This window comes from Panulirus ornatus, chromosome 11, assembly GCF_036320965.1.
Source record: "Panulirus ornatus isolate Po-2019 chromosome 11, ASM3632096v1, whole genome shotgun sequence".
In the NCBI taxonomy this organism is placed as follows: domain Eukaryota; kingdom Metazoa; phylum Arthropoda; class Malacostraca; order Decapoda; family Palinuridae; genus Panulirus; species Panulirus ornatus.
This window is the reverse complement of record NC_092234.1, coordinates 46,123,012-46,149,656: the sequence shown is the minus strand read 5'-3', so window position 1 is coordinate 46,149,656 and position 26,645 is coordinate 46,123,012. Positions and strand designations below refer to the sequence as shown.

The window sequence follows — 26,645 nt, the reverse complement described above, 5'->3', positions numbered from 1 at the left end:
GTAGCCTCCCCACCGTGTGTTGGGTCTGGTAGCCTCCCCACCGTGTGCTGGATCTGGTAGCCTCCCCACTGTGTGTTGGGTCCGGTAGCCTCCCCACTGTATGTGGGGTCCTATATCCTCCCCACCGTGTGTTGGGTCTGGTAGCCTCCCCACCGTGTGCTTGGTCTGGTAGCCTCCCCACTATGTGTTGGGTCCGGTAGCCTCCCCACTGTATGTGGGGTCCTATATCCTCCCCACCGTGTGTTGGGTCTGGTAGCCTCCCCACCGTGTGCTGGATCTGGTAGCCTCCCCACTGTGTGTTGGGTCTGGTAGCCTCCCCATCGTGTGCTCGGTCTGGTAGCCTCCCCACCGTGTGTTGGGTCTGGTAGCCTCCCCATCGTGTGCTCGGTCTGGTAGCCTCCCCACCGTGTGCTGGATCTGGTAGCCTCCCCACTGTGTGTTGGGTCTGGTAGCCTCCCCACCGTGTGCTGGATCTGGTAGCCTCCCCACCGTGTGTTGGGTCTGGTAGCCTCCCCACCGTGTGCTGGATCTGGTAGCCTCCCCACTGTGTGTTGGGTCTGGTAGCCTCCCCACCGTGTGCTGGATCTGGTAGCCTCCCCACTGTGTGTTGGGTCTGGTAGCCTCCCCATCGTGTGCTCGGTCTGGTAGCCTCCCCACTATGTGTTGGGTCCGGTAGCCTCCCCACTGTGTGTGCTGGGTCTCTCCCCCACTCTGCCCTCCCCGGAGATCTGGAGTGGGGGAGGGGGGGAGGTTAAGCCGTGCAACAATAACCGGTGTCCGACCTAAGCTTAGATCATCCTCGTCTCCACCCCACCCTGCCCTGCCTCACCCTGCCTCATCCCGCCCTGCCTCACCCTGCCTCAAGCTGCCCTGCCTCACCCTGCCTCAAGCTGCCCTGCCTCACCTTGCCCTGCCTCACCCTGCCCTGCCTCACCCTGCCTCAAGCTGCCCTGCCTCACCCCGCCCTGCCTCACCCTGCCCTGCCTCACCCCGCCCTGCCTCAAGCTGCCCTGCCTCACCCTGCCCTGCCTCACCCCGCCCTGCCTCACCCTGCCCTGCCTCACCCCACCCTACCCTGCCTCAAGCTGCCCTGCCTCACCCTGCTTCAAGCTGCCCTGCATCACCCTACCCTACCCTGCCTCACTCTACCCTACCGTGCCTCACCCTACCCTACCGAGTCTACCCTACCCTGCCTCACCCTACCCTACCCTGCCTCATCCTATCCTACCCTGCCTCACCCTACCCTACCCAGCCTTACCCTACCCTACCCTGCCTCACCCTACCCTACCCTGCCTCACCCTATCCTACCCTGCCTCACCCTATCCTACCCTGCCTCACCCTACCCTACCCAGCCTTACCCTATCCTACCCTGCCTCACCCTACCCTACCCTGCCTCACCCTACCCAGCCTTACCCTATCCTACCCTGCCTCACCCTACCCTACCCTGCCTCACCCTACCCTACCCAGCCTTACCCTATCCTACCCTGCCTCACCCTACCCTACCCTGCCTCACCCTACCCTACCCAGCCTTACCCTATCCTACCCTGCCTCACCCTACCCTACCCTGCCTCACCCTACCCTACCCAGCCTCACCCTACCCTACCCAGCCTTACCCTATCCTACCCTGCCTCACCCTACCCTACCCTGCCTCACCCTACCCTACCCAGCCTTACCCTATCCTACCCTGCCTCACCCTATCCTACCCAGCCTTACCCTATCCTACCCTGCCTCACCCTACCCTACCCTAAACACATCTGTGGGGAGGAAGGGAGGGAGGGATGGAGGTGGTGGTGTCACCTTCCGTTGGCCGACCTGTTTAGGCCAACGGAACAACAGAACATGGTGATGGTCACCATGGTTTAAGGCGTATCTTACAGCCGTTGAACGGCTCGGCCGGAGGGGGACAACAGAAAACAGGGCTCGACGCCGTTGAGCCACAGCTTAGAGAGAGAGAGAGAGAGAGAGAGAGAGAGAGAGAGAGAGAGAGTTATATCTTTCAAGAGAGTAAGCTCTTACAGAGCCTTCCGATGTGGTTGGTTTGTTCTGAGAGAGAGAGAGAGTCAAGCGCGGGCCCGCCAGGGTTCGCATCCTGGCGCGGCACACGGCCCACAGCCGAGCCCAGCCCTTCACCGTCCCTCGGGGCTGGTTCATAAAATGGTATCCGACTTAGCCTGTTGTGTTTACCTATATATATATATATATATATATATATATATATATATATATATATATATATATATATATATATATATATAAGATCGCTATAAATATATTCAGTTCAATGTGTCCAGATAACACTCTTGCTCATAACACGACCACAACATCTGTACCCATAACACGACCACAACATCTGTACCCATAACACGACCACAACATCTGTACCCATAACACGACCACAACATCTGTACCCATAACACGACCACGGCATCCTTAGACATCGTCACAACACCACCACAACCGCCCCACACAACCACATCCTATACTCCTACAACAACCAGAGCATCACCACACAACCACATCTTCACCCACACCACAACAGTCGTGACCCCACAGGTAACACGTTACTAACAACTTTACACAACATCACACCAAAACAACCACGAGTTGTAACGCTGATATAAGTCCATCATAAATCCCGGTTATCTTAAACCACAGAGACATGTCTGATATCTCTCATCATCTCCAACAATGAGAGACATCTCCTCCTCCTCCTCCTCACCACCACCAACTCATCCCCAGCCTCCACCATCGCCAACACTGTGGACGCTTTTAATCACCAACTCTCTCTCTCTCTCTCTCTCTCTCTCTCTCTCTCTCTCTCTCTCTCTCTCTCTCTCTCTCTCTATCTATCTATCTATCTATCTATCTCTCCGGCACATACGTGTCGCCTCTGTTACCACACTCACCGCCGCTACGCTACAACACCGTCACAACTACAACCAATACAACTACCACCACCACCATCCTCACACCACCGCATTCACAACACCTCAGTCTACCACAACCCACAGCCAATCTGCCACTGTGATCATCAACGCCAACAACAACTCCACCAATATCCAACAACAACACCAACAATATCCAACAACACCAATATCCAACAACAACCCCACCAATATCCAACAAAATCCCCACCAATATCCAACAACAACACCAACAATATCCAACAACACAAATATCCAACAACAACCCTACCAATATCCAACAAAATCTCCACCAATATCCAACAACAACACCAACAATATCCAACAACACCAATATCCAACAAAATCCCCACCAATGTCCAACAACAACACCACCAATATCCAACAAAATCTCCACCAGTGCCCATCCCAAATTCAATACACCACCGCCGCTGTGCCACCACTTCCATCACCACAGCGCATCAATAAAGGCGACTAATACAACACCATAACAACTACAACTGACCTTAACGCCACAATGCCATCGCCACCATCCCGCCACCACAACCATCTCTCCTGCCACCACCACCACCACAACCATCTCTCCTGCCACCACCACCGCCACCACCACCACAACCATCTCTCCTGCCACCACCACCACAACCATCTCTCCTGCCACCACCACCACAACCACCACAACCATCTCTCCTGCCACCACCACCACAACCATCTCTCCTGCCACCACCACCACCACAACCATCTCTCCTGCCACCACCACCGCCACCACCACCACAACCATCTCTCCTGCCACCACCACCACAACCATCTCTCCTGCCACCACCACCACAACCACCACAACCATCTCTCCTGCCACCACCACCACAACCATCTCTCCTGCCACCACCACCACCACCACCACCACAACCATCTCTCCTGCCACCACCACCACCACCACCACCACAACCATCTCTCCTGCCACCACCACCGCCACCACCACCACAACCATCTCTCCTGCCACCACCACCACAACCACAACCATCTCTCCTGCCACCACCACCACCACCACCACCACAACCATCTCTCCTGCCACCACCACCACCACAACCATCTCTCCTGCCACCACCACCACCACCACCACAACCATCTCTCCTGCCACCACCACCACAACCATCTCTCCTGCCACCACCACCACCACAACCATCTCTCCTGCCACCACCACCACCACAACCATCTCTCCTGCCACCACCACCACAACCATCTCTCCTGCCACCACCACCACCACAACCATCTCTCCTGCCACCACCACCACAACCATCTCTCCTGCCACCACCACCACCACAACCATCTCTCCTGCCACCACCACCACCACAACCATCTCTCCTGCCACCACCACCACCACAACCATCTCTCCTGCCACCACCACCACAACCACAACCATCTCTCCTGCCACCACAACCACAACCACAACCATCTCTCCTGCCACCACAACCACAACCATCTCTCCTGCCACCACCACCATCTCTCCTGCCACCACCACCACCACAACCATCTCTCCTGCCACCACCACCACCACAACCATCTCTCCTGCCACCACCACCACAACCACAACCATCTCTCCTGCCACCACCACCACCACAACCATCTCTCCTGCCACCACCACCACCACCACAACCATCTCTCCTGCCACCACCACCACCACCACCACAACCATCTCTCCTGCCACCACCACCACAACCATCTCTCCTGCCACCACCACCACCACCACCACCACCACAACCATCTCTCCTGCCACCACCACCACCACAACCATCTCTCCTGCCACCACCCACCACCACAACCATCTCTCCTGCCACCACCACTACCACCACCATCTCTCCTGCCACCACCACCGCCACAACCACATTCATCGACCAACCAACACGAAAACTACATCACCACAACCCTACCATCGCTACCACTCGGCGCAACCACCACTATCCAACAACCACATCCCCACCACCACCATCCTACAACCACTCACCCACCACCACCATCCTACAACCACTCACCACCACCACTATCCAACAACCACTCACCACCACCATCCATCCTACAACCACACCACCACCATCCATCCTACAACCACACCACCACCATCCATCCTACAACCACACCACCACCATCCATCCTACAACCACACCACCACCATCCTTCCTACAACCACACCACCACCATCCTATAACTACATCCCCACCACTACTGTCCAACAACCACTCACCACCAACACTATCTAACAACCACTCACCACCACTACTGTCCAACAACCACTCACCACCAACACTGTCCAACAACCACACCATCCATCCTACAACCACACCACCACCATCCTATAACTACATCCCCACCACCACCATCCAACACAACCACACCACCACCGTCCAACAACCACATCACCCACCAACACCATCACTATCCAACCACCACCACATCCCTCCTACCACCACCACCACCACCACCATCCAACCACCACCACATCCCTCCTACCACCACCACCACCACCACCATCCAACCACCACCACATCCCTCCTACCACCACCACCACCACCACCATCCAACCACCACCACATCCCTCCTACCACCACCACCACCACCACCATCCAACCACCACCACATCCCTCCTACCACCACCATCACCACCACCATCCAACCACCACCACATCCCTCCTACCACCACCATCACCACCACCATCCAACCACCACCACATCCCTCCTACCACCACCACCACCACCACCATCCAACCACCACCACATCCCTCCTACCACCACCACCACCACCACCACCATCCTATAACCACATCAGCAAACCTCCCCCTCCCTGCCGGGCTGGGGCGGGCTTCCGCCGCCGCCACCAGCCTCATAATCTCAGCTCACGAGCGCTGGGACACACAAATTGGAGGCATAAATCTGGTGGGAATTTCAAATCTTGATGGCAGCTCGTACGAGTCCATGTTCAAGTTCCCGGCCACAGCTCTGCCTGGCTCTGTCCCTCTCCTGCCAGCCTAGCTCTAGTGGCTCCGGCTTGGCTCATCCCCTCGGCTCTGGTGGCTCTGGCTTGGCTTTCCCTCGGATCTAATGGCTCTGGCTTGGCTCATCCCTCGGCTCTAGTGGCTCTGGCTTGGCTCATCCCTCGGCTCTAGTGGCTCTGGCTTGGCTTTCCCTCGACTCTGGCGGCTCTGGCATGGCTCATCCCTCGACTCTAGCGGCTCTGGCTTGCCTCTCCCTCGGCTCTAGTGGCTCTGGCTTGGCTCTCCCTCGGCTCTAGTGGCTCTGGCTTGCCTCTCCCTCGGCTCTGTGGTACTAGCTTGGCTCTGTGGCACTGTCTTGGCTCTGTGGCTCTGCCTCCACTCTGTCGCTCGCCCTGCCTTGCTTGCCTGGATGGCTCTGTGGCTCTTGTCTTGTCTCTGTGAGACTAGCTTGTTTCCATGGCTCTAGCTCGGCTCTGTGGCACTGCCTTGGCTCTGTGGGTTTCGTTTCGTTCTGGGACTGTGGCTGGTGGCTGTGGCTCCGTGGAGGGCAACGTCTGTGGTTGTGAGGTGGATGTGTGGCTGGGTAATATTAGTGGTGACTGGGGACTCTTCTGGCTGTGGGTTTTTTTTTTTACCGTTGGCTGTCTGGCTGGCTTTCTGGTTGTATGGTTGGCTGTCAGGTGGTATGGCTGGCTTTCTGGTTGTATGGTTGGCTGTCTGGTGGTATGGCTGGCTTTCTGGTTGTATGGTTGGCTTTCTGGTTGTATGGTTGGCTTTCTGGTTGTATGGCTGGCTTTCTGGTTGTATGGTTGGCTTTCTGGTTGTATGGTTGGCTTTCTGGTTGTATGGTTGGCTTTCTGGTTGTATGGTTGGTTTTCGGGCAGTATGGCTGGCTTTATGTCTGCATGGTTGGCTGTCTGGTTGTATGGTTAACTTTCTCGTTGTATGGTTGGCTTTCTGGTAGTATGGCTGCCTTTACTTCTGTATGGTTGGCTTTCTGGTTATATGGTTGGCTTTCTGGCTGTGAGACAAGACAGCTATAGATTTGGCTGTGTGGTTTTGATCTTTCGTCCCGCTTGGCTGTCTAGGTCAACTTCTTGACTCTGTGTACGGCTCCGTATGTACGTGTATGACCACACACACACACACACACACACACTATGTCCACGTGCCTCACTCATGTGGTTGCCCACAGCGTGGACACATGCAGCCCCTCACCTTGATCTTAAGATCATGTATGATCAATTTGGCTCGCTACCATCATGACCTCCCACTTCTGTAACATCTTAATTGTGTAATATTAGCTGGATGGCTGCCTAGATTCCATAAACCATTATCTATCATTATTATTATCTTTATTATCATTATCATTATTATTGTCACTATCATCATTCTATTATTATTATTATTATTATTATTAATATTATTAGTATTATTATTATTATGATTACTATTATTTTTGCTATTATCATTATCATATTACAATTATCATTACTATTACCATTCTATTATTATCGTTATCATTATTACAGTTATCATTATTATTACCATTCTATTATTATCATTTTCATTATTATTTATCATTATTATTAATAAATCCTTATCATTATAGTTATTATTATCATTATTACTATTATTATCACAAGTATTATCAGCATCATTATTACCATTATATCATTATCATTTTTATTATCATTATCATGAAACCATATGTAATACCACACCATCACCCACATACCTGTGTGTGTGTGTGTGTGTGTGTGTGTGTCACCACAAGGTAGACTCTGGACTTGTGTGCTGACGACCTCACTGGGTGGGGTCGTCAGACATCGTGCGCGGGGCTCACAATGTTGTTGGTACGACGTGACGACCCCTGAACCACGAGGGTACGACCCCTTAACCACTAGGGTACGACCCGTTAACCACGACGGTAAGACAAGCAAACTCGCCTATACGGCCCTTAACCACGACGGTACGACCCTTACCACGACCTTACGACCCTTAACCACTACGATGGTACGACCCTTAACCATAACTACACGACCCTTAACCACCAGGACGGTACGACCCTTAACCACGACCTTACGACCCTTAAACATAACTACACGACCCTTAACCACGACAGTACGACCCTTGACCATAATTACACGACCCTTAACCATAACTACACGACCCTTAACCACGACAGTACGACCCTTGACCATAATTACACGACCCTTAACCACGACGGTACGACCCTCGGAGATCGAAGACAAGAACCTTGACCCCGTGACTCTCAGGGGTCAGGTCAAAGGTCGGGTCCTGTCTACCATAAGCCCATACTGTCGTCCTCGATCAACATGTCCTTCAATACAGTGACCTCCGACAACCGTGCTTCCTTCCAAATGGAATCGCGTAACTAGAAAACGACCCGTGGTACAATCACGTACCAGCAGTACTCAAACTACGGTTACTGTGGGTGTAATGTACAATCCATCGCTGGTTTCTGCCCGGAATGAGGGATGAGCCGTGACCTCTGACCCCCCCTTAAGGACCCCTTCCATCTGGTGTAGACGATCGTTAACGTCCACATTAATGGTACAGTATGAATGAGCGGATCACCGGGTGATGGCAGAGAGAGAAACCATCTAATGGTTGTTTGCTGCTGGTGACTCGGACGTGTGTGTGTGTGTGTGTGTGTGTGTGTGTGTGTGTGTGTTCACGAACTACGTATGTAAATATGTGAACGTTTCGTATGCACGTTCGTCTCCGTTCCTCCCTGGCAGCCTGGTAGCTGGTAAGTGTCTGGTTCTACCACTCACCAGAGAGGCCTCCTGGTAGTGTCTGGTCCTACCACTCCTTGTAGCCTGGTAGCTGGTAAGTGTCTGGTTCTACCACTCACCAGCGAGGCCTCCTGGTAGTCCGGTAGCGCTGTATACCTACCACACACCACCGGGTGGAGGACACCTCACTGCCTGAACCCCGAAGGCTTGACCGACTACTGCTGCGTCCGCCACTCGTCTAGCCCATCCGTCCTCCACCCCCAACCACCTCACCTATCCACACATCTCGCCACCCTTCCCTTGTCTACCTATCCCAACCACGACCCCGTCCCTCCCTCCCTCCACGAAGTCTCTCCCCTCCTATCCTATTCATCCCCCCCACTCCCTTCTCGCTGTTGCTATCTAGCCCTACCCTCGCCCCGTGACCCCTGACCCCTGGGGGCGGGGCGGAGCGTGGCCAAAGCCCGGGTCAGGTGGGCGGGTCGGGACGCGGGGCCACACAGTAATCGGCGTGTCATCGTTACGAGTGGAAGTAATGGCCGCTACACGGATATTAAATCCCTTCCCTCCCCCCCCTCCCCCCCTTCCCTAACTTCCCCCCTCTCCTCTTCCCCTTAGCTGTCCCCTTTCCACTCATTCCTCTCTCTCTCTCTCTCTCTCTCTCTCTCTCTCTCCTCTTTAGATGCCCCCCTTTTCCACTCTCTCACTTAACCCTTGTTCCCCCATACTTTCCCCCCTTTCCTACACTCTCTCTCTCTCTCCCTCTCCCTTCAGCTTTCCCCCTTTCCAACTCCCTATCACCCCCTAGACATGCCCCTTTCCACACTTCACCCTCTGTCACCCTTCAATTCCCCTCTAGCAACAGCAGAAGGCGTACTGGAAAGGTTAAAGATACGCAACCACCAATTACATGGTTTGGACATTTCAATTCCCATTCTATATCATGAAAAGACCCAAGAAACACAGACTCTATGGCTGTTAAGTTTCAAGAAACACAGACTCTATGGCTGTAAAACCTCAATGGCACTGGTCGACAAATCTCAGTGCATACCAACAGGCAATGGACCAGCAGACGAAGGAGAGAACAGGATGATACAGTGTGACGAATGTGGTCCAACCAAATGACAGCAGACATACACGGACGAGAGGCAGAAACAACAACAGAGGAGACCTGGTCCATGATATAGCACTCGTACATGACCCACACCCCCACACATAGCAGACCTTGTCCATGATATAGCACTCGTACATGACCCACACCCCCACACATAGCAGACCTTGTCCATGATATAGCACTCGTACATGACCCACACCCCCACACATAGCAGACCTTGTCCATGATATAGCACTCGTACATGACCCACCCCAACATAGCAGACCTAGTCCATGATATAGCACTTGTACATGACCCACACCCCCACACATAGCAGACCTTGTCCATGATATGGCACTAGTACATGACCCACACCCCCACCATAGCAGACCTGGTCCATGATATGGCACTCGTACATGACCCACACCCCCACCATAGCAGACCTGGTCCATGATATAGCACTCGTACATGACCCACCCCACCATAGCAGACCTTGTCCATGATATGGCACTAGTACATGACCCACACCCCCACACATAGCAGACCTTGTCCATGATATGGCACTTGTACATGACCCACCCCAACATAGCAGACCTTGTCCATGATATGGCACTTGTGCATGACCCACACACCCACCATAGCAGACCTTGTCCATGATATGGCACTCGTACATGACCCACACATAGCAGACCTGGTCCATGATATGGCACTTGTACATGACCCACACCCCCACACATAGCAGACCTGGTCCATGATATGGCACTCGTACATGACCCACACATAGCAGACCTGGTCCATGATATGGCACTTGTACATGACCCACCCCAACATAGAAGACCTGGTCCATGATATAGCACTCGTACATGACCCACACCCCCATATAGCAGACCTGGTCCATGATATAGCACTCGTACATGACCCACCCCAACATAGCAGACCTGGTCCATGATATGACACTCGTACATGACCCACACCCCCACCATAGCAGACCTGGTCCATGATATGACACTCGTACATGACCCAGACCCCCACATAGCAGACCTGGTCCATGATATAGCACTTGTACATGACCCATACCCCCACCATAGCAGACCTTGTCCATGATATAGCACTTGTACATGACCCACCCCAACATAGCAGACCTTGTCCATGATATGGCACTCGTACATGACCCACACCCCAACATAGCAGACCTTGTCCTCATCCATGACCCACACACCACCTCAGGCACATCAAGACTAATCACCCAGGTCATTATGGAAGTAAATGTACTACATCCTCCACGAACGTGGTACTGGAGGAAAAATATAAATATATAACAAGGCCAACAACCGCCAACGTACGAAGAATCATAAGAGATCAATGTTGGAGGAAGTATAGAGGGAAAGGATAAAAAAAAAAGGTGGGGGGATATGATGATAGCAGGTACAATCAACCGGAGTGGTGGTGGTGACAGATGTGGTAGCAGATCACCATCACAGGTACAAATGCGAGTGAGAAATACACAACGAGACAGCGATACACAAGGGACTTAAAAGGAGGATTCAGGGCCGGTGCAAGATGAAATTCCAACCTTATTACCTAAATAAGAATAAACGAAAGATGGCCCCTCCTCCCCTACCCCCAAAAAAAACTGCTATTGCCAGAGACAAAGGCTACATGTGTCTCCACAGCGAGGGCCCTCATTAGGTGTACCCAACACCGAGGTATACACACCATGCACTAGGTGTCTTCATGTATACACACCATGCACTAGATGTCTTCATGTATACACACCATGCACTAGGTGTCTTCATGTATACACACCATGCACTAGGTGTCTTCATGTATACACACCATGCACTAGATGTCTTCAGCACAGGTTGGCCAAAAGATGAGATAGCTGCGTGAGATAGCAATTCTATGGAATGAGTTCCAGTAAACCTCATGCCTCATTTCTTACCTAAATATCTATTCATCTATCTCCATCTCTCATTATCTATCTATCTACCTCATGGGTCGTAAGCCTTCCGTCCATCTATCTAGCACGTCCAATCCCCTTCTCTATCTAGCACGTCCACTCCCCCTTCTCTATCTAGCACGTCCACTCCCCCTTCTCTATCTAGCACGTCCACTCCCCCCTCTCTCTATCTAGCACGTCCACTCCCCCCTTCTCTATCTAGCACGTCCACTCCCCCCCTCTATCTAGCACGTCCACTCCCCTTCTCTATCTAGCACGTCCACTCCCACCCTTCCGTCCTGTGTATAACGTATATATATCTATAAGCTTTTATCATTCGCGTGAGCATTAGCATACCTCTCTGAATATCAGGCCACACCTGATCCCCGCCGTAAATGTAATTTGTATGCCGTATTTCGATGAGTGCTTTGCTTTCCTGAAACATTGACAAAATGGAATATTCACGAACGAGACATGGTGGGGCAGGGAGGGTGGAGGGGGGAAAAAAGGAGAGAGGAATATTCATTCCCAGATGGACCCAAGAGTCACAAGGGAATTATATGTTTATGAATTATCTTTACGTAAAAGTATCCACGAAAAATGTTATATATATATATATATATATATATATATATATATATATATATATATATATATATATATATATATATATAAAACATACATAATGTGCGCAAATACGGCCATTGTTCATGTATGCCTGACGCTACCTCAACACAGCTCCAGAATATATATATATATATATATATATATATATATATATATATTTAGATAGATAGATAGATAGATATAGATAGATAGATAGAAAAAGATAGATAGATAGATAAGACAATGTAGAGGGATGTAACCATTACCCTAAAGCTGTTGCTTCCAATTTCCAAAATATCTTAAAAAAAAAAAAAAGTCTCCTCAACTCCCTTTCCTCAAACACTTCCTCCCATCGGCTGAAGAGTGCGGCTACTGCCTCAAGGTTTACCAGTGACGTCTCACGAGTCACTCACTCCTTCTCCTCCAACCTCAGAGAGAGAGAGAGAGAGAGAGAGAGAGAGAGAGAGAGAGAGAGAGGAATAATCATCTGCTGAGACACCCCCCCCCCCCCCCCCCCCCCGCCGGTGGACATGGAGAGCATTTGACGATGGGGCCAGAAGCCCCTGGTCTCCAAACACACCTGCCTGCCTGCCTGCTTCGGGTTTCCTCCTGCGTGTGGTCTTCCAATCCTATTCGTTCCATCATCACCATCACGAGTCGTTGATGGAGAACGACCATTCTCTCTCTCTCTCTCTCTCTGTTCTACAGGTATATCACTTCAGCCAGGGCTCTCGTGAGTTGCCTGCGCGTGTGACAGCCACTTAAAAGGTCCTTGGACCCGCCGCAACGCGGTTGGGCCGCCTGCTTCCCACAGTTTCTGTGAAGAGACTTGCCACACGAGGATCGCCCGTTATACTTATCCACTCCTTCCCCTCGTACAATGGCGCTGTGGAATTACGTTTCTCCCTCCGTCTGCCTCTTTCGTACTAAATCTATCCACACACAAGTCGCGACTACAGAGAGCCGAAGTTAAATTAATCCCAGTGATAATATTTCTTTCCTTCTCTTCTTCAGGAATATCTTACCTTTCCAAGAGACATGCATGGCTACGAAGTGGGTCACAGATGGGTATATATATATATATATATATATATATATATATATATATATATATATATATATATATATATATATATATATATATATATAAGGGGGGTCAATTCGATAGCTACAGAGTGTCCTGGGTTAAGGGTCATTAAGGTAAAGTGTGCATGGGTGGAGAGGGGTCGGGTGGAGGGAGGATGGTGGGGAGTGGGGAGTATAGTGGGGTGGGGAGTATAGTGGGGTGGGGAGAAGGGAGGAGTTGAGTGTTGCGGCCTCAATCACGGAGTAAGGCGAGACGGGAGGCCTCCACCCAACCTGTGGAATTTTCTCATTAGCGAATGATCCTCCTGTTTGTCCAGCCACACCCGCCCCTACCACACACCCAGCCCTCCCCTACCACACACCCTCCCCTACCACACACCCGGCCTTACCCTACCTAACACCCGCCCCTACCACACACCCGGCCCTACCACAGACCCGCCCCTACCACACACCCAGCCCTCCCCTACCACACACCCGCCCCTACCACACACCCAGCCCTACCACAGACCCGCCCCTACCACACACCCAGCCCTACCACAGACCCGGCCCTACCACACACCCAGCCCTACCACAGACCCGGCCCTACCACACACCCAGCCCTACCACAGACCCGGCCCTACCACAGACCCCGCCCCTACCACACATCCGCCCCTACCACACACCCAGCCCTACCACACACCCAGCCCTACCACAGACCCGACCCTACCACAGACCCCTCCCCTACCTCACACCCCTCCCCTACCACACACCCAGCCCTACCACAGACCTGGCCCTACCACACACCCAGCCTTACCACAGACTCGGCCCTACCACACACCCAGCCCTACCACAGACCCCTCCCCTACCACACACCCAGCCCTACCACAGACCCCTCCCCTTCCACACACCCGGCCCTACCACAGACCCCTCCCCTACCACAGACCCCTCCCCTACCACACATCCGGCCCTACCACAGACCGCTCCCCTACCACACACCCAGCCCTACCACAGACCCTCCCCTACCACACACCCAGCCCTACCACACACCCTCCCCTTCAACACACCCGGCCCTGCTACAGACCCTTCATTCCACAAACCCTGCCCTACCACACACCCTTCCATACCAAACAGCCTCCCCTACCACACACCCTGCTCTACCACAGACCCTCCCTTCCACACAGCCTATCCTACCATACAGCCTCCCATACCACACGTCTTCCCCTTCCACATACCCTTCCATACCAAACAACCTCCCCTACCACACATCCATCTATATCATACTCCCTACCCTACCACACATCCGCACATACCATACGCCCTCTCCTACCACACACCCTTCCATACCATATACCCTTTCCTACCACACAGCCTTCCATACCATACACCCTCCATTACCAGACACACTTCCATACCATACACTCTCCCATACCACACATCCTCCCCTACCACAATACTTTTGCCAACCACACACAAATAGCTGCCACCACCGAATTCTCTGCCAACACTCATGACGCTGCCACACCCCAAGTACCTGCCACCACCCGTGACGTTGCCACCACCAACGTGCCTGCCAACACGCAAAATGCTACCACACCCCCCAAATGTCTGCCAACACTCATGACGTTTCCATCATCCTCGTTCTGCCAACACCCATGGCTCTACCGACACTCACGTTTCTGCCAACACCCATGCATCTGCCACCACCACCACTAACGTAGCAGCAGCTGCCACCAGTCACTTCTGCCAACACCAAGAATACAACACTAATCACAACCGCCACTATACAATTACCAACACTTAGTACGACTGCCAACACCGAGCCACAACTACCACCATTCACAACATCAACAGCACAACCATACGTATATCTTCTCTAGAAATAGTTATAGGATTCCTAGACCATCTTCTCTAGGACTGGCCAAGGGATCTCTAGAACATCCTCTCTAGAAATAGTCACAGGGTTCCTAGACCATCTTCTCTAAAACTTGCCAAGGGATTTTTAGAACATCCTCTCTAGAAATAGTTACAGGGTTCCTAGACCATCTTCTCTAGGACTGGCCGAGGGATTTCTAGAACATCCTCTCTAGAAATATTTATAGGGTTCCTAGACCATCTTCTCTAGGACTGGCCAAGGGATTTCTAGAACATCCTCTCTAGAAATAGTCACAGGGTTCCTAGACCATCTTCTCTAAAACTGGCCAAGGGATTTCTAGAACATCCTCTCCAGAAATAGTTCCAGGATTTCTAGACCATCTTCTCTAGGACTGGTCATACGATTTCTAGAATACGTTCACTACGACTCGTCATAAAATACCTAGATCATCATAATCTAGAAACTGGCCATGGGCCACGTACACATCATGTTCTCTAGATATGGCCCATGAACCATCTAGAACACAGCTAGAAATGGCCACAAGTCAACTAGAAGTGGCCACGACTCAACTAGAACACGTTCTCTAGACACGCCCCTTGTGGCACCTGGATCACCATGTTCTGCAATATCGGGCGGATGAGTCGTCTCTAGAGCGTCTAGCACACCCACGTGGCCTACGGGGTTACTCACACCCAGACTCGTGAGTCACGGACACAAGAGACTCACCCACTCACTTCTCATGAGTACATGACCAACACCCATGACGGTGAATACTGGAACGTTATTCACGTTACTCATCCAGTAAAGTTGTTCTGTGTGTGTGTGTGTGTGCGTGTGTGTGGTGTGTGTGTGTGCGTGTGTGTGGTGTGTGTGTGTGTGTGTGTGTGTGTGTGTGTGTGTGTGTGTGTGTGTGTGTGTGTGTGTGTGTTACTCACCAAACAAAGCCTCCTGTTGACTCACTCCATACTCATCAGCGAGTCCCTTACGTGTTGGCCCAGTCAACCGAACAGCCATAGGGAAAATGAACCAAAAATAAACAAAATCTCTCTCTCTCTCTCTCTCTCTCTCTCTCTCTCTCTCTCTCTCTCTCTCTCCCCATGATTGCTTGGAAGCATAAGTGTGATTACCTCGCCGTATATGCAACGCGTGCCTGAATATAATGCCGGCTCATATGCACGTAGATGCGTGTCTCTCATCTACTCTCTCTCTCTCTCTCTCTCTCTCTACATGTGGTGTGGACACGAATATTATTATTATTACTACGACTACTACTGCTGCTACTGCCACCCACCCCTCCCTTACACCACCACCCACCCACCCACACACACACACACACACATTCACATAATGCGTCGCCAAACACACACTATGTGGCCAGGGAGAGGGGGGGGAGCCATACACATCCTCTTCTTCCTGGTGTGTCTGGCGTTCTCTTTGTTCTTACTCCTGTTGTATGTCCTTTTAATGGCTTGTTCTTTAACTTGGTGTGTGTGTGTGTTATGTTACGCCTCCACATACTGTATTCCCTTGTTCTTTCACCTGATATATGTTCACTTCCGCCTAGCCACCCCCACCCCACTAAGGCTAGGTCAACCAGGGATGGGGGCGTTTGGTTCTCGCCTTCGAATCCCATTTGACTCGGACAGGTTTCCTTCGCCCAAGAGCGAGCGACACGGTGGCTGCTCTGTGTAACACATTCCTACGGTGATTATGACTCTCTCTCTCTCTCTCTCTCTCTCTCTCTCTCTCTCTCTCTCTCTCTCTCTCTCTCTCTCTCTCTCTCAAACCGTCATCGGAAAACTGCCTCACCTCGAAAAGCTTCTGGGGTTTTTTTTTAAGCGTAAAAATAAAACGCTTACTGACCTGAGCTTGAAAGACTGGTGTTCGGTAGGGTGGCATAGATCTCGCTCTACTTTGTCTCCATAGCCTTTCGAAATCCAGACAAGTTCTGGCACCTACCGCCAGGTGCAATTACCATTATCATTATTATTAGCAGTAGTAGTAGTAGTAGTAATGGTAGTAGAAGTAGTAATGGTAGTAGTAGTAGTAACAGCAGTAGTAAAACAATTATAATCATCGTGCTAATTATTATTATCATCATTATCATCATTACCATAATTATCATTATCATCATCTTTATCATTTAATTCATTATCATCATCATTATAATCATCATCACTATCATCACAAACACCCACCCTACAAGCCAAACACCGTCACAGATAATGTTCCAGTCCTCAGCATATATATATATATATATATATATATATATATATATATATATATATATATATATATATATATATATATATATATTCTTTTTTTTTCTTTAATCTGCCATTTGACGTCGAGGTTACATCATCTTCCTCCGCTAATGAGAAAACTTAACGCCCGCTTCTCATATGGCATTCCCCAGTCTCCATATATATATATATATATATATATATATATATATATATATATATATATATATATATATTCAATTTCTAATGCAATATTCGAAGGAAATATTCATCTACTGGAGGGGAGGGTTGTTTTTTTTTGGGGGGGGGGTGGGTCGTAGGGACCGGCTACGCCTCCTGTATTAATCATGGCTGATGATAGAAAAAGGGAAATTGCTTTCAACATATCGTCCTTACAAAAGGCTTCAGCCACTCTTGGTTTAAGATCCAACAAGCGATAACAGCGCCAGTTTGAGAATGTACACAAGAGATGGTGGCCCCACGAGTGTAGAACTCCCTCCCCCGTACAGTACAAGAGATGGTGGTCCCACGAGTGTAGAACTCCCTCCCCGTACAGTACTAGAGATGGTGGACCCCCACAAGTGTAGAACTCCCCTCCCCGTACAGTACAAGAGATGGTGGCGCCCCACGAGTGTAGAACTCCCTCCCCGTACAGTACAAGAGATGGTGGCCCCACGAGTGTAGAACTCCCTCCCCCGTACAGTACAAGAGATGATGACCCCACGAGTGTAGAACTCCCTCCCCCGTACAGTACAAGAGATGATGACCCCACGAGTGTAGAACTCCCTCCCCCGTACAGTACAAGAGATGGTGGCCCCACGAGTGTAGAACTCCCTCCCCGTACAGTACAAGAGATGGTGGACCCCCACGAGTGTAGAACTCCCTCCCCCGTACAGTACAAGAGATGGTGGCGCCCCACGAGTGTAGAACTCCCTCCCCGTACAGTACAAGAGATGGTGGCGCCCCACGAGTGTAGAACTCCCTCCCCGTACAGTACAAGAGATGGTGGCCCCCACGAGTGTAGAACTCCCTCCCCGTACAGTACAAGAGATGGTGGCCCCAAGAGTGTAGAACTCCCTCCCCCGTACAGTACAAGAGATGGTGGGCCCCCACGAGTGTAGAACTCCCTCCCCGTACAGTACAAGAGATGGTGGCCCCCACAAGTGTAGAACCCACTCCCCCGTACAGTACAAGAGATGGTGGCCCCACGAGTGTAGAACTCCCTCCCCGTACAGTACAAGAGATGGGGCCCTGACGAGTGTACAACTCCCTCCCCGTACAGTACAAATAACTTATTACAAAACAGGTAAATACGTGCATCAATTCCACAACTTCAATTCGTTTAATTTCATTTTGTGTGGTTGTATTGGAGTGCCAGTCCCGTCTCAATATACATATTCCCGCGCGCCGAGCAATCATACAGACGTATATACATGATGTGTATGTATGATTTATATGAGTACGTGTGTTTTATATACATGATTTGTATGTATGATTTATATGAGTACGTGTGTTTTATATACATGATTTGTATGTATGATTTATATGAGTACGTGTGTTTTTTTCTTCAGTCTTGCGATAGCCTGGAGCCATATGGATGTTATAATCTATGAAGGGAAGCAATTCAAGTGTAACCTGTAGTAGTAGTAGTAATTGTAGCAGTAGGTTGTCCCTGACCGCATACTGGACTTCAAGACCTACTGACTCGCTAATCATAGCTACATACATACATATACATATATACACGCATACATACACACATACATACAGCCTTGTAGATTTAGGTTATTCACAGAGATTTCCTCCAGTTGTGTCATGTCTGAATTATTTTTCCTGTAAGAATCCTTTCAGTCGCCCTTATTAATCCCTCCCACCACAGGTGACGTACGTACACTTGTCCCTGTATAGCTGTCGTAATCATACGTCATCTGAGGAGCGAACCCATCGCTATAGGAGGGGGTTCTAGTTCGCCGCTGTGTGGAGGAGCATTGCTTGTGTATATTGCCGGTAGCTTCCCGGCTCTTCTTCCGCCACTTCTTTTAGCTCAAGTGGTGTCTAAACCCTTCTGCTTAATCAACTCCCCTGCTGTCGCTTCTCATCAACCACCGCTCGACGCCGACCGTATTATTTCTCTCCATCTCATATATCATTCCGGCCTCTGCTCCCGTCTCACAGTCCCAAACACCCACACCCATGGCATGCAACACTGCTTCTTCCCACAGTTTCACTGAGAAGACTAGACAAACGAGGATGAGTCGTTAGGTCAGCTTCCATTCTCCTGTTTCCCATTAACATCATCTTGCCTTTTCAGCCGACATGACCCACCTCGAGTGCGCCATGTCGGCCACCGTAAGGCAAAGGCAGTCGTGATCATTGTAATCATTGTTCTTGTTCTTGTTCTTGTTGCAGAGGGCGCGAGTGACACCCGCAGCGTCGGCCGGCCAACCAAGCCCGACCCGGTGCCCTCCTCCAGGTCCTCCTTCGAGAGGTCCTCCTTCACCATCTCCTCCTTAGTCGGCCGCAGCCTCTCCCCATGGGCCGAGCAGGTGGACGGCCCCGACGGCCAGGCCAAGACGAAGGAGGAGGACGAGGACGACGACGAAGAACACATCGAGGTCGTGGACAGCGTGGACGAGACGCCCCTCACAGACACCCAAGAATCCACAGCGGAGCAGGGCAAAGACGACGGGGAAAAGTCGCCCGCGCCTCGCCTGCTGTCGCCGCCCCCGGCCAGAGACGACAGCCCGCCCGTGTCGACCCATCTCCTGGAGAAGATGTCGCCTGTCGTCTCCAGACCCCCGATGCCCGAGCTGCACATGGCCCTCAACCTGTCGTCGAAGCCGGACGAGGGGACGACATCCAGTCTACGCGAGCCCCTCGTCACCAGCAAGACCAGCGAGGCCGTCAGCTTGGCGCCCTCGCTCTCGCCTCGCGAGGCGCCCAGCTTCGCCATCAACCGGCCCTTCCTCCCATCCCTGCCCCTCCACGCCCGGGACTCCCTACTGGACCTGCCGCGGCCCCCGAGCCTCCCCCTGGGGCTCTACCCGCCGCCGCCCCTCGTCCTCTTCAAGAAGGACGGCGAGGCCTCGTCGTCGTCCAGCCTGGACGCCAACCGTAACAGCCTGGCCGTGTCGTACCCGTCGTCGCTGAGCTACTCCTTCCCCTGGAGTATGGCGGGGTCGGAGAGCCTCTTCCCGTGGTCGCTGCCGGGGCACGGGTCGCTGCCCCTGGACGGCTCGCTGGTCAAGCCCCTGCCCCTGGGCGACGTGTACTCGTGCATCAAGTGCGAGAAGATGTTCAGCACGCCACACGGCCTCGAGGTCCACTCCCGACGATCCCACAACGGGAAGCGGCCCTTCGCCTGCGAGTACTGCAACAAGACCTTTGGCCACGAGATCAGCCTCACGCAACACAGGTGAGCGGGACGAACCCTCAACCACACACACTCTCTCTCTCTCGCTCTCTCTCTCTCTCTCTCTCTCTCTCTCTCTCTCTCTCTCTCTCTCTCTCTCTCTCTCTCAGAGCTACAGCAGGTCAACCACCTGAAGTGTGGTGGGAGACTCGCTCTCCTACCTACCTCCTTCAGTAGCGTTAGGTCTAAAAAAAAAAAAAAAAAAGTCATCATGAGCCAGGTACTAGCCCAACAAGGTCAAGCTAATAAAGTCCGTCAACACTTAATTTTGAAGCAAGATGTCACCTGACCTTCCCCACAGTCCAACTATGACTCTACAGATAATATCACCATAATCTGCTCTAACATCTTCTACACTACTTCAGATAAGTTCACACATCCACGATCAAAATGTACGTGAATCATATACGACACTTGGAGGGTGATCAGCCATGACCTTCGTGGAAAACATTAGTCAAAACACAATCGCCTACATCAAGGGTGCCTTCTACACTCATCCAAATACAAACTGCAGTTCCCCTTAATGATCAATTAACTATATGCGGATATTTTCTTACAGCTCTATAGTGACTTAAACTACAAATTACCTTAGATTAATGAAACCTTCAACCTCTTCTCACTTCACTTATAAAATCTACTGCACAGTTAAGAGGTTTAATGCCCAATCCTTGCCATTTGCTTAGGATAGGATCTTTCAAAGCTCTGTGCCATCATAACGACCATATACACATAAGCCATAAAGTGTGATACACGGTGTTGGGTGAGTGGGACGCTGGTTGTCGTACATCATCTAACCCACGCGACCGACCCCTCTTTTCCAGAGCGGTGCACAACGCGGAGAAGGTGTTCGAGTGTAAGCAGTGCGGCAAGTGCTTCAAGAGGTCGTCCACTCTCTCCACACACCTCCTCATCCACTCGGACACCAGGCCCTACCCTTGCCAGTACTGCGGCAAGCGCTTCCACCAGAAGTCAGACATGAAGAAACATACATACATCCACACCGGTGAGTAACCTCGACCAAAGTCGACCCTCTGCGTTCAATTCATATCGTTAGCTACAAACACACACACACACACAGTGGGGTCCTCACGGTCTCCGACAGTGGAAAGGGGTTAGGAATCAGCAGTGGATACTCCCCTTTGCCGCTCTGATGCACCATAGACAGTGGAAGACACATATTCAGTGGGGTGTAGCGAGTCATTCACAGTGGACTAGGGGGGGTGTTTAAAACTCCTGCAGAGGGTGGGTAGGTGGGTCTGTGCAGTAGGTGGGTAGAACAATGCCGTCACATTCAGCGATTATTTACCCTCCAAGACCACTGTATACAGTGGTGGCCCATTACTGCCCGCCAACGACAGGGTGGAGGCAAGGGGGCTGCCACACGGGACCTCGTCCCCGGACGGTGGTTAAGTGGACAATAAAACATCAGTCCTAGGACACCCTGGGAATGCTGAGTCGTCCCGTGACCCCCCGACCCCCCCGCCGTAGCATCCCGTGATGGTCACGTCCCCACCATAAAGTACTTTACCTCTCTTGATGGTCAGCCAGGCCACCATGGCCATATGGCCCTCCCTCCCATACCCATGAGATGCCCTCCCTCCATCCCTCCCTCCATCCATCCCTCCCACATGACCGCTAGCAGGAGGTGCCTCTGTCAACCTGACTCATCGTGACTCACTCTCCTGTGGCTACCCGATCATACACACACATACACACACACACACTCACTCCCTCCAAATCCCCACCTCCTCCGTCTCCCTCTCGCCACACCACCCAGTCTCTCCCCTCCTCCAGGAGCTCGGCCGCTAACAAGGCCATTCCCCCGCCACCTTACAAGGCCGTCCCCTCCTCCCGCAAGGACCGGCAGTCTGTTTCCCCTCGTCTGAAATAGTTCATAAAGAAGGCCCGAGTGTTTGTGCTGAATGTTTACGGCCGCGTCTCGGGGCTTCTAAGTCGGCAATCCACTAAATCAACAGAGAGATAGACAGGTCCTTTCAGGATCCCCCGACCCCGCCCCAGCTCCCCCCGCAGCACTGCCTTAAAGACGGGAAAGATCGCATCTTTCGGGGGCCCCATCGTCTTTTGTCCTCCGCTTCTTTCCTACCATCAACAGTCATCATCCTTTCTATTATATACCCCGCCCCGCCTCGCCCCGCCCCGTCTCTCTCTCTCTCTCTCTCTCTCTCTCTCTCTCTCTCTCTCTCTCTCTCTCTCTCTCTCTCTCTCTCCACCTGAGCCATTAATTAACACCAATCACCCGAGACGTGATACTACATACGTGGCACACCACCTGACCCAACACCTGGATCATCTCCCCCACCTCCACCACTCAACTCCTCTCCCCCAACAACAACAACAATGACCATCATCTCCCCACGTAGTAAATAACCTCCCCTAACACCCCCTATATATATATATATATATATATATATATATATATATATATATATATATATATATATATTATCCCTGGGGATAGGGGAGAAAGAATACTTCCCACGTATTCCCTGCGTGTCGTAGAAGGCGACTAAAAGGGGAGGGAGCGGGGGGGCTGGAAATCCTCCCTTCTCATTATTTTTTTTTAGTTTTCCAAAAGGAACAGAGAAGGGGGCCAGGTGAGGATATTCCCTCAAAGGCCCAGTCCTCTGCTCTTAACGCTACCTCGCTATCGCGGGAAATGGCGGATAGTATGAAAGAAAGATATATATATATATATATATATATATATATATATATATATATATATATATATATATATATATATAATTTCCCTCTGGTCAATAAGAGAATTAAACACCCTCCCCACCACCTCCCTCTCCTTCTCCTCCTCCTCCCGCACCGCCTCCTCTCCCCCCCCCCTCCTCCACCTCTTACCCCATCCCCCTTAAAAAAAAAAAAAAGGAAGGGGGGGAGGAACGTGGTGCTTTTTAAAAGTCCCATCCGGCTCTTCTGCCCCGTACCGGAAACCAAGTATGTAATCCGCTTTGACAAACCACTGACTTGGAAACCTGCCATTGACTCCCCCCTCCTCCTAAACCCAACTATTTCCCTCCCCCACACCCACCCTCTTCCTCTCCCCCCCACCCTCTTCCTCTCCCCCCACCCCCTTCCTCTCCCCCCCACCCCCCACACCATCCTCCCCCACCCACCCACCTACCACCACCCCTCCTCCTCCTCTGTCTCTCTCTCTCTCTCCAGCAGACCAGCCAGTTTTCCCCCATCCCCCTTACCTACCTATCATTAGATCCTTGAGTACGACGCCGACGGTACGACCCTTGGATACGACGGACGGTACGACCCTCAGAACGACAGTACGACAGTGCGACCCTCAGAACGACGATATGGTTCTTGGGTAAGACGGTACGACCCTGGGTACGATAGTACGACCCTCAGAACGACGATATGGTTCTCGGGTACGACGGTACGACCCTGGGGTACGATAGTACGACCCTCAGAACGACGATATGGTTCTTGGGTACGACGGTACGACCCTGGGGTACGACAGTGCGACCCAGGAGCACAACGACGCGTCGGTACGACCCTTGAGCACGACGGTACAAACCTCCTGACCACTGCGGTACAACTTGAGCACGACGGAGCAAACCCTTAAGCACTGGTTTGGCCTTTGCCCTTTGAACCTTATACATCGAACCGTTGTACCCAAGACTCGTACCACCCCCACGTCTCGTACCATCCCCACGTCTCGTACCACCCCCAAGTCTCGTACCATCCCCAAGTCTCGTACCACCCCCACGTCTCGTACCACCCCCAAGTCTCGTACCATCCCCAAGTCTCGTACCACCCCCACGTCTCGTACCATCCCCACGTCTCGTACCATACCCAAGACTCGTACCATCCCCACGTCTCGTACCACCCCCAAATCTCGCACCATACCCCAAGTCTCGTACCATCGCGTTCAAGGTGAGCAACGCAGCTCTACTGAGCCACAGATACCTACTGCACTGAGAAATCTATTCATCACATTAGGACTCCTTACTTCTGTAAGGGTCCTGGTGTTACTACCCAGGACTCCCTATTTCTGTAAGGGTCCTGGTATTACTACCCAGGACTCCCTATTTCTGTAAGGGTCCTGGTGTTTACCCAGGACTCCCTATTTCTGTAAGGGTCCTGGTGTTACCCAGGACTCCCTATTTCTGTAAGGGTCCTGGTGTTACTACCCAGGACTCCCTATTTCTGTAAGGGTCCTGGTGTTACTACCCAGGACTCCCTATTTCTGTAAGGGTCCTGGTATTATCACTACCCAGGACTTCTACCCTACGCCTCCTTCCCATGGGGGCCACCTGCAGCTCCAAGGCTGCGCTCCACTCAGCAGCAGGGAAAGGACACTGAAATACACAAAAGACACTGAAATACACACGCATACAAATTACACTTACACGTACCATGTGCAGGTACAACCTGACAGACCGCCTGAAATGTTTCTAAATGTAGCTGAAAAGAAAGTAGACGGCCAAGGGGGTGGAAAAGACCGAATGTCGTAATATCTTTTTTTTTTTCAAAGAAAGGAGACAGCGTAGTTGCGCTCAACTACAAGCACAGTCTGTGAAACGCTTAAAAAAAAAAAGACGATCAGAAAAGTACATGGAGAACCACTTGCGAAGGAGAGAGAGAGAGAGAGAGAGAGAGAGAGAGAGAGAGAGAGAGAGAGAGAGAGACTATCTGTGCCAGAGACGACAACGGTTCAGGGAAAGCATGTGATGCGTTCCAAGCTTCTGACTTAGGCTGGGTGGACTGTCCGGGTGTGTCTGGAGTACCCGAAAGCATTTGACACTATCCCACACACACACACACACACACACACACACAGGAGGCTGGCGAAGAAGGTGGATCATCTTCAGGCAGGCATGAAGCTGGAGACGCCGCTGGATATATGAGCATCTTAGTGGAAAGGACTTCAAACTATACTTCCTCTTGATCTAGGTTAAAATAACATGCTATAAGGACTAGGCTATAAGGACTCGTGCTATGTTGTATCGTCACCTTAGTGCATCCCGCTCTGTTAACAAGTCACCTCTCTGCCTCTCGCTATGTTAAAGTGCGTGATCTATCTGTCGCTCTGTTAAACAGGAAGATCTACCTCTCGCTCTGTTAAACAGGAATATCTATCTCCCACTCTATCAAAAAGGTTTATCTACCTCTGGCTCTGTTAAGTAGGGTTATCTACCTCTGGCTCTGTTAAGTCTGTCTAACACCATCTGCTCTGTTGAAGCCTACAATCCACCTCTCGCTCTGCTAAAGTCTATCATCGACCTCTCGTCCTGCTGACAGTCTATCGTCGACCCCTCGCTCTGTTAAAAGGCCATCACGAACCTCCTGCCGTGTTACACAGCCCATGAAATCCAACCCTGAAATAACCCCCTCTTCTCGCCCCTCCTCCCTCTCCCTCCACACAGTGGAAGGCAAGCGGCACATGACCACACCTGACCTATCGAGCCAAGGAGGCCTCGAGCCCGCATCGGTTCGAATCCTACTCCCAGGATGCGGCAGTCGGTGGGCACACAGTCGGTCCCAGCTGTTCATCCTCCCCTTAAGGGATTGGTCGATTGAAATGGGACGACCCACGACCCTCCTATCTCTGGCCAGGTGGGTCTAAAAGGCGAGGAGGACCACCATAACCACAGCGAGCAGGGAACTGTGGATGAGGAGACGAGACACTGACTTGCTCAAAGGACCTTCGTTCTCTGGTGTGAGGCCCAGAGGGTACGTAACAAAATCCCTTTTTT

General features: G+C 51.5%; 2 protein-coding genes across 2 annotated transcripts in view; one reads left to right on the top strand and one right to left on the bottom strand.

Annotated features, from left to right (window-relative positions):
- Nucleotides 1-26,645, bottom strand: part of LOC139751466 (uncharacterized) — a 690,594-nt gene that overhangs the window by 449,497 nt on the left and 214,452 nt on the right. The window lies entirely within an intron of this gene.
- The window catches only part of LOC139751465 (uncharacterized), a 393,736-nt gene that overhangs the window by 233,088 nt on the left and 134,003 nt on the right, over nucleotides 1-26,645 (top strand). The window contains exons 3-4 of the mRNA XM_071666894.1: nucleotides 19,899-20,904; nucleotides 21,723-21,904. Coding sequence (XP_071522995.1) covers nucleotides 19,899-20,904; nucleotides 21,723-21,904 — 1,188 coding nt within the window. The remainder of the gene's footprint in view (nucleotides 1-19,898; nucleotides 20,905-21,722; nucleotides 21,905-26,645) is intronic.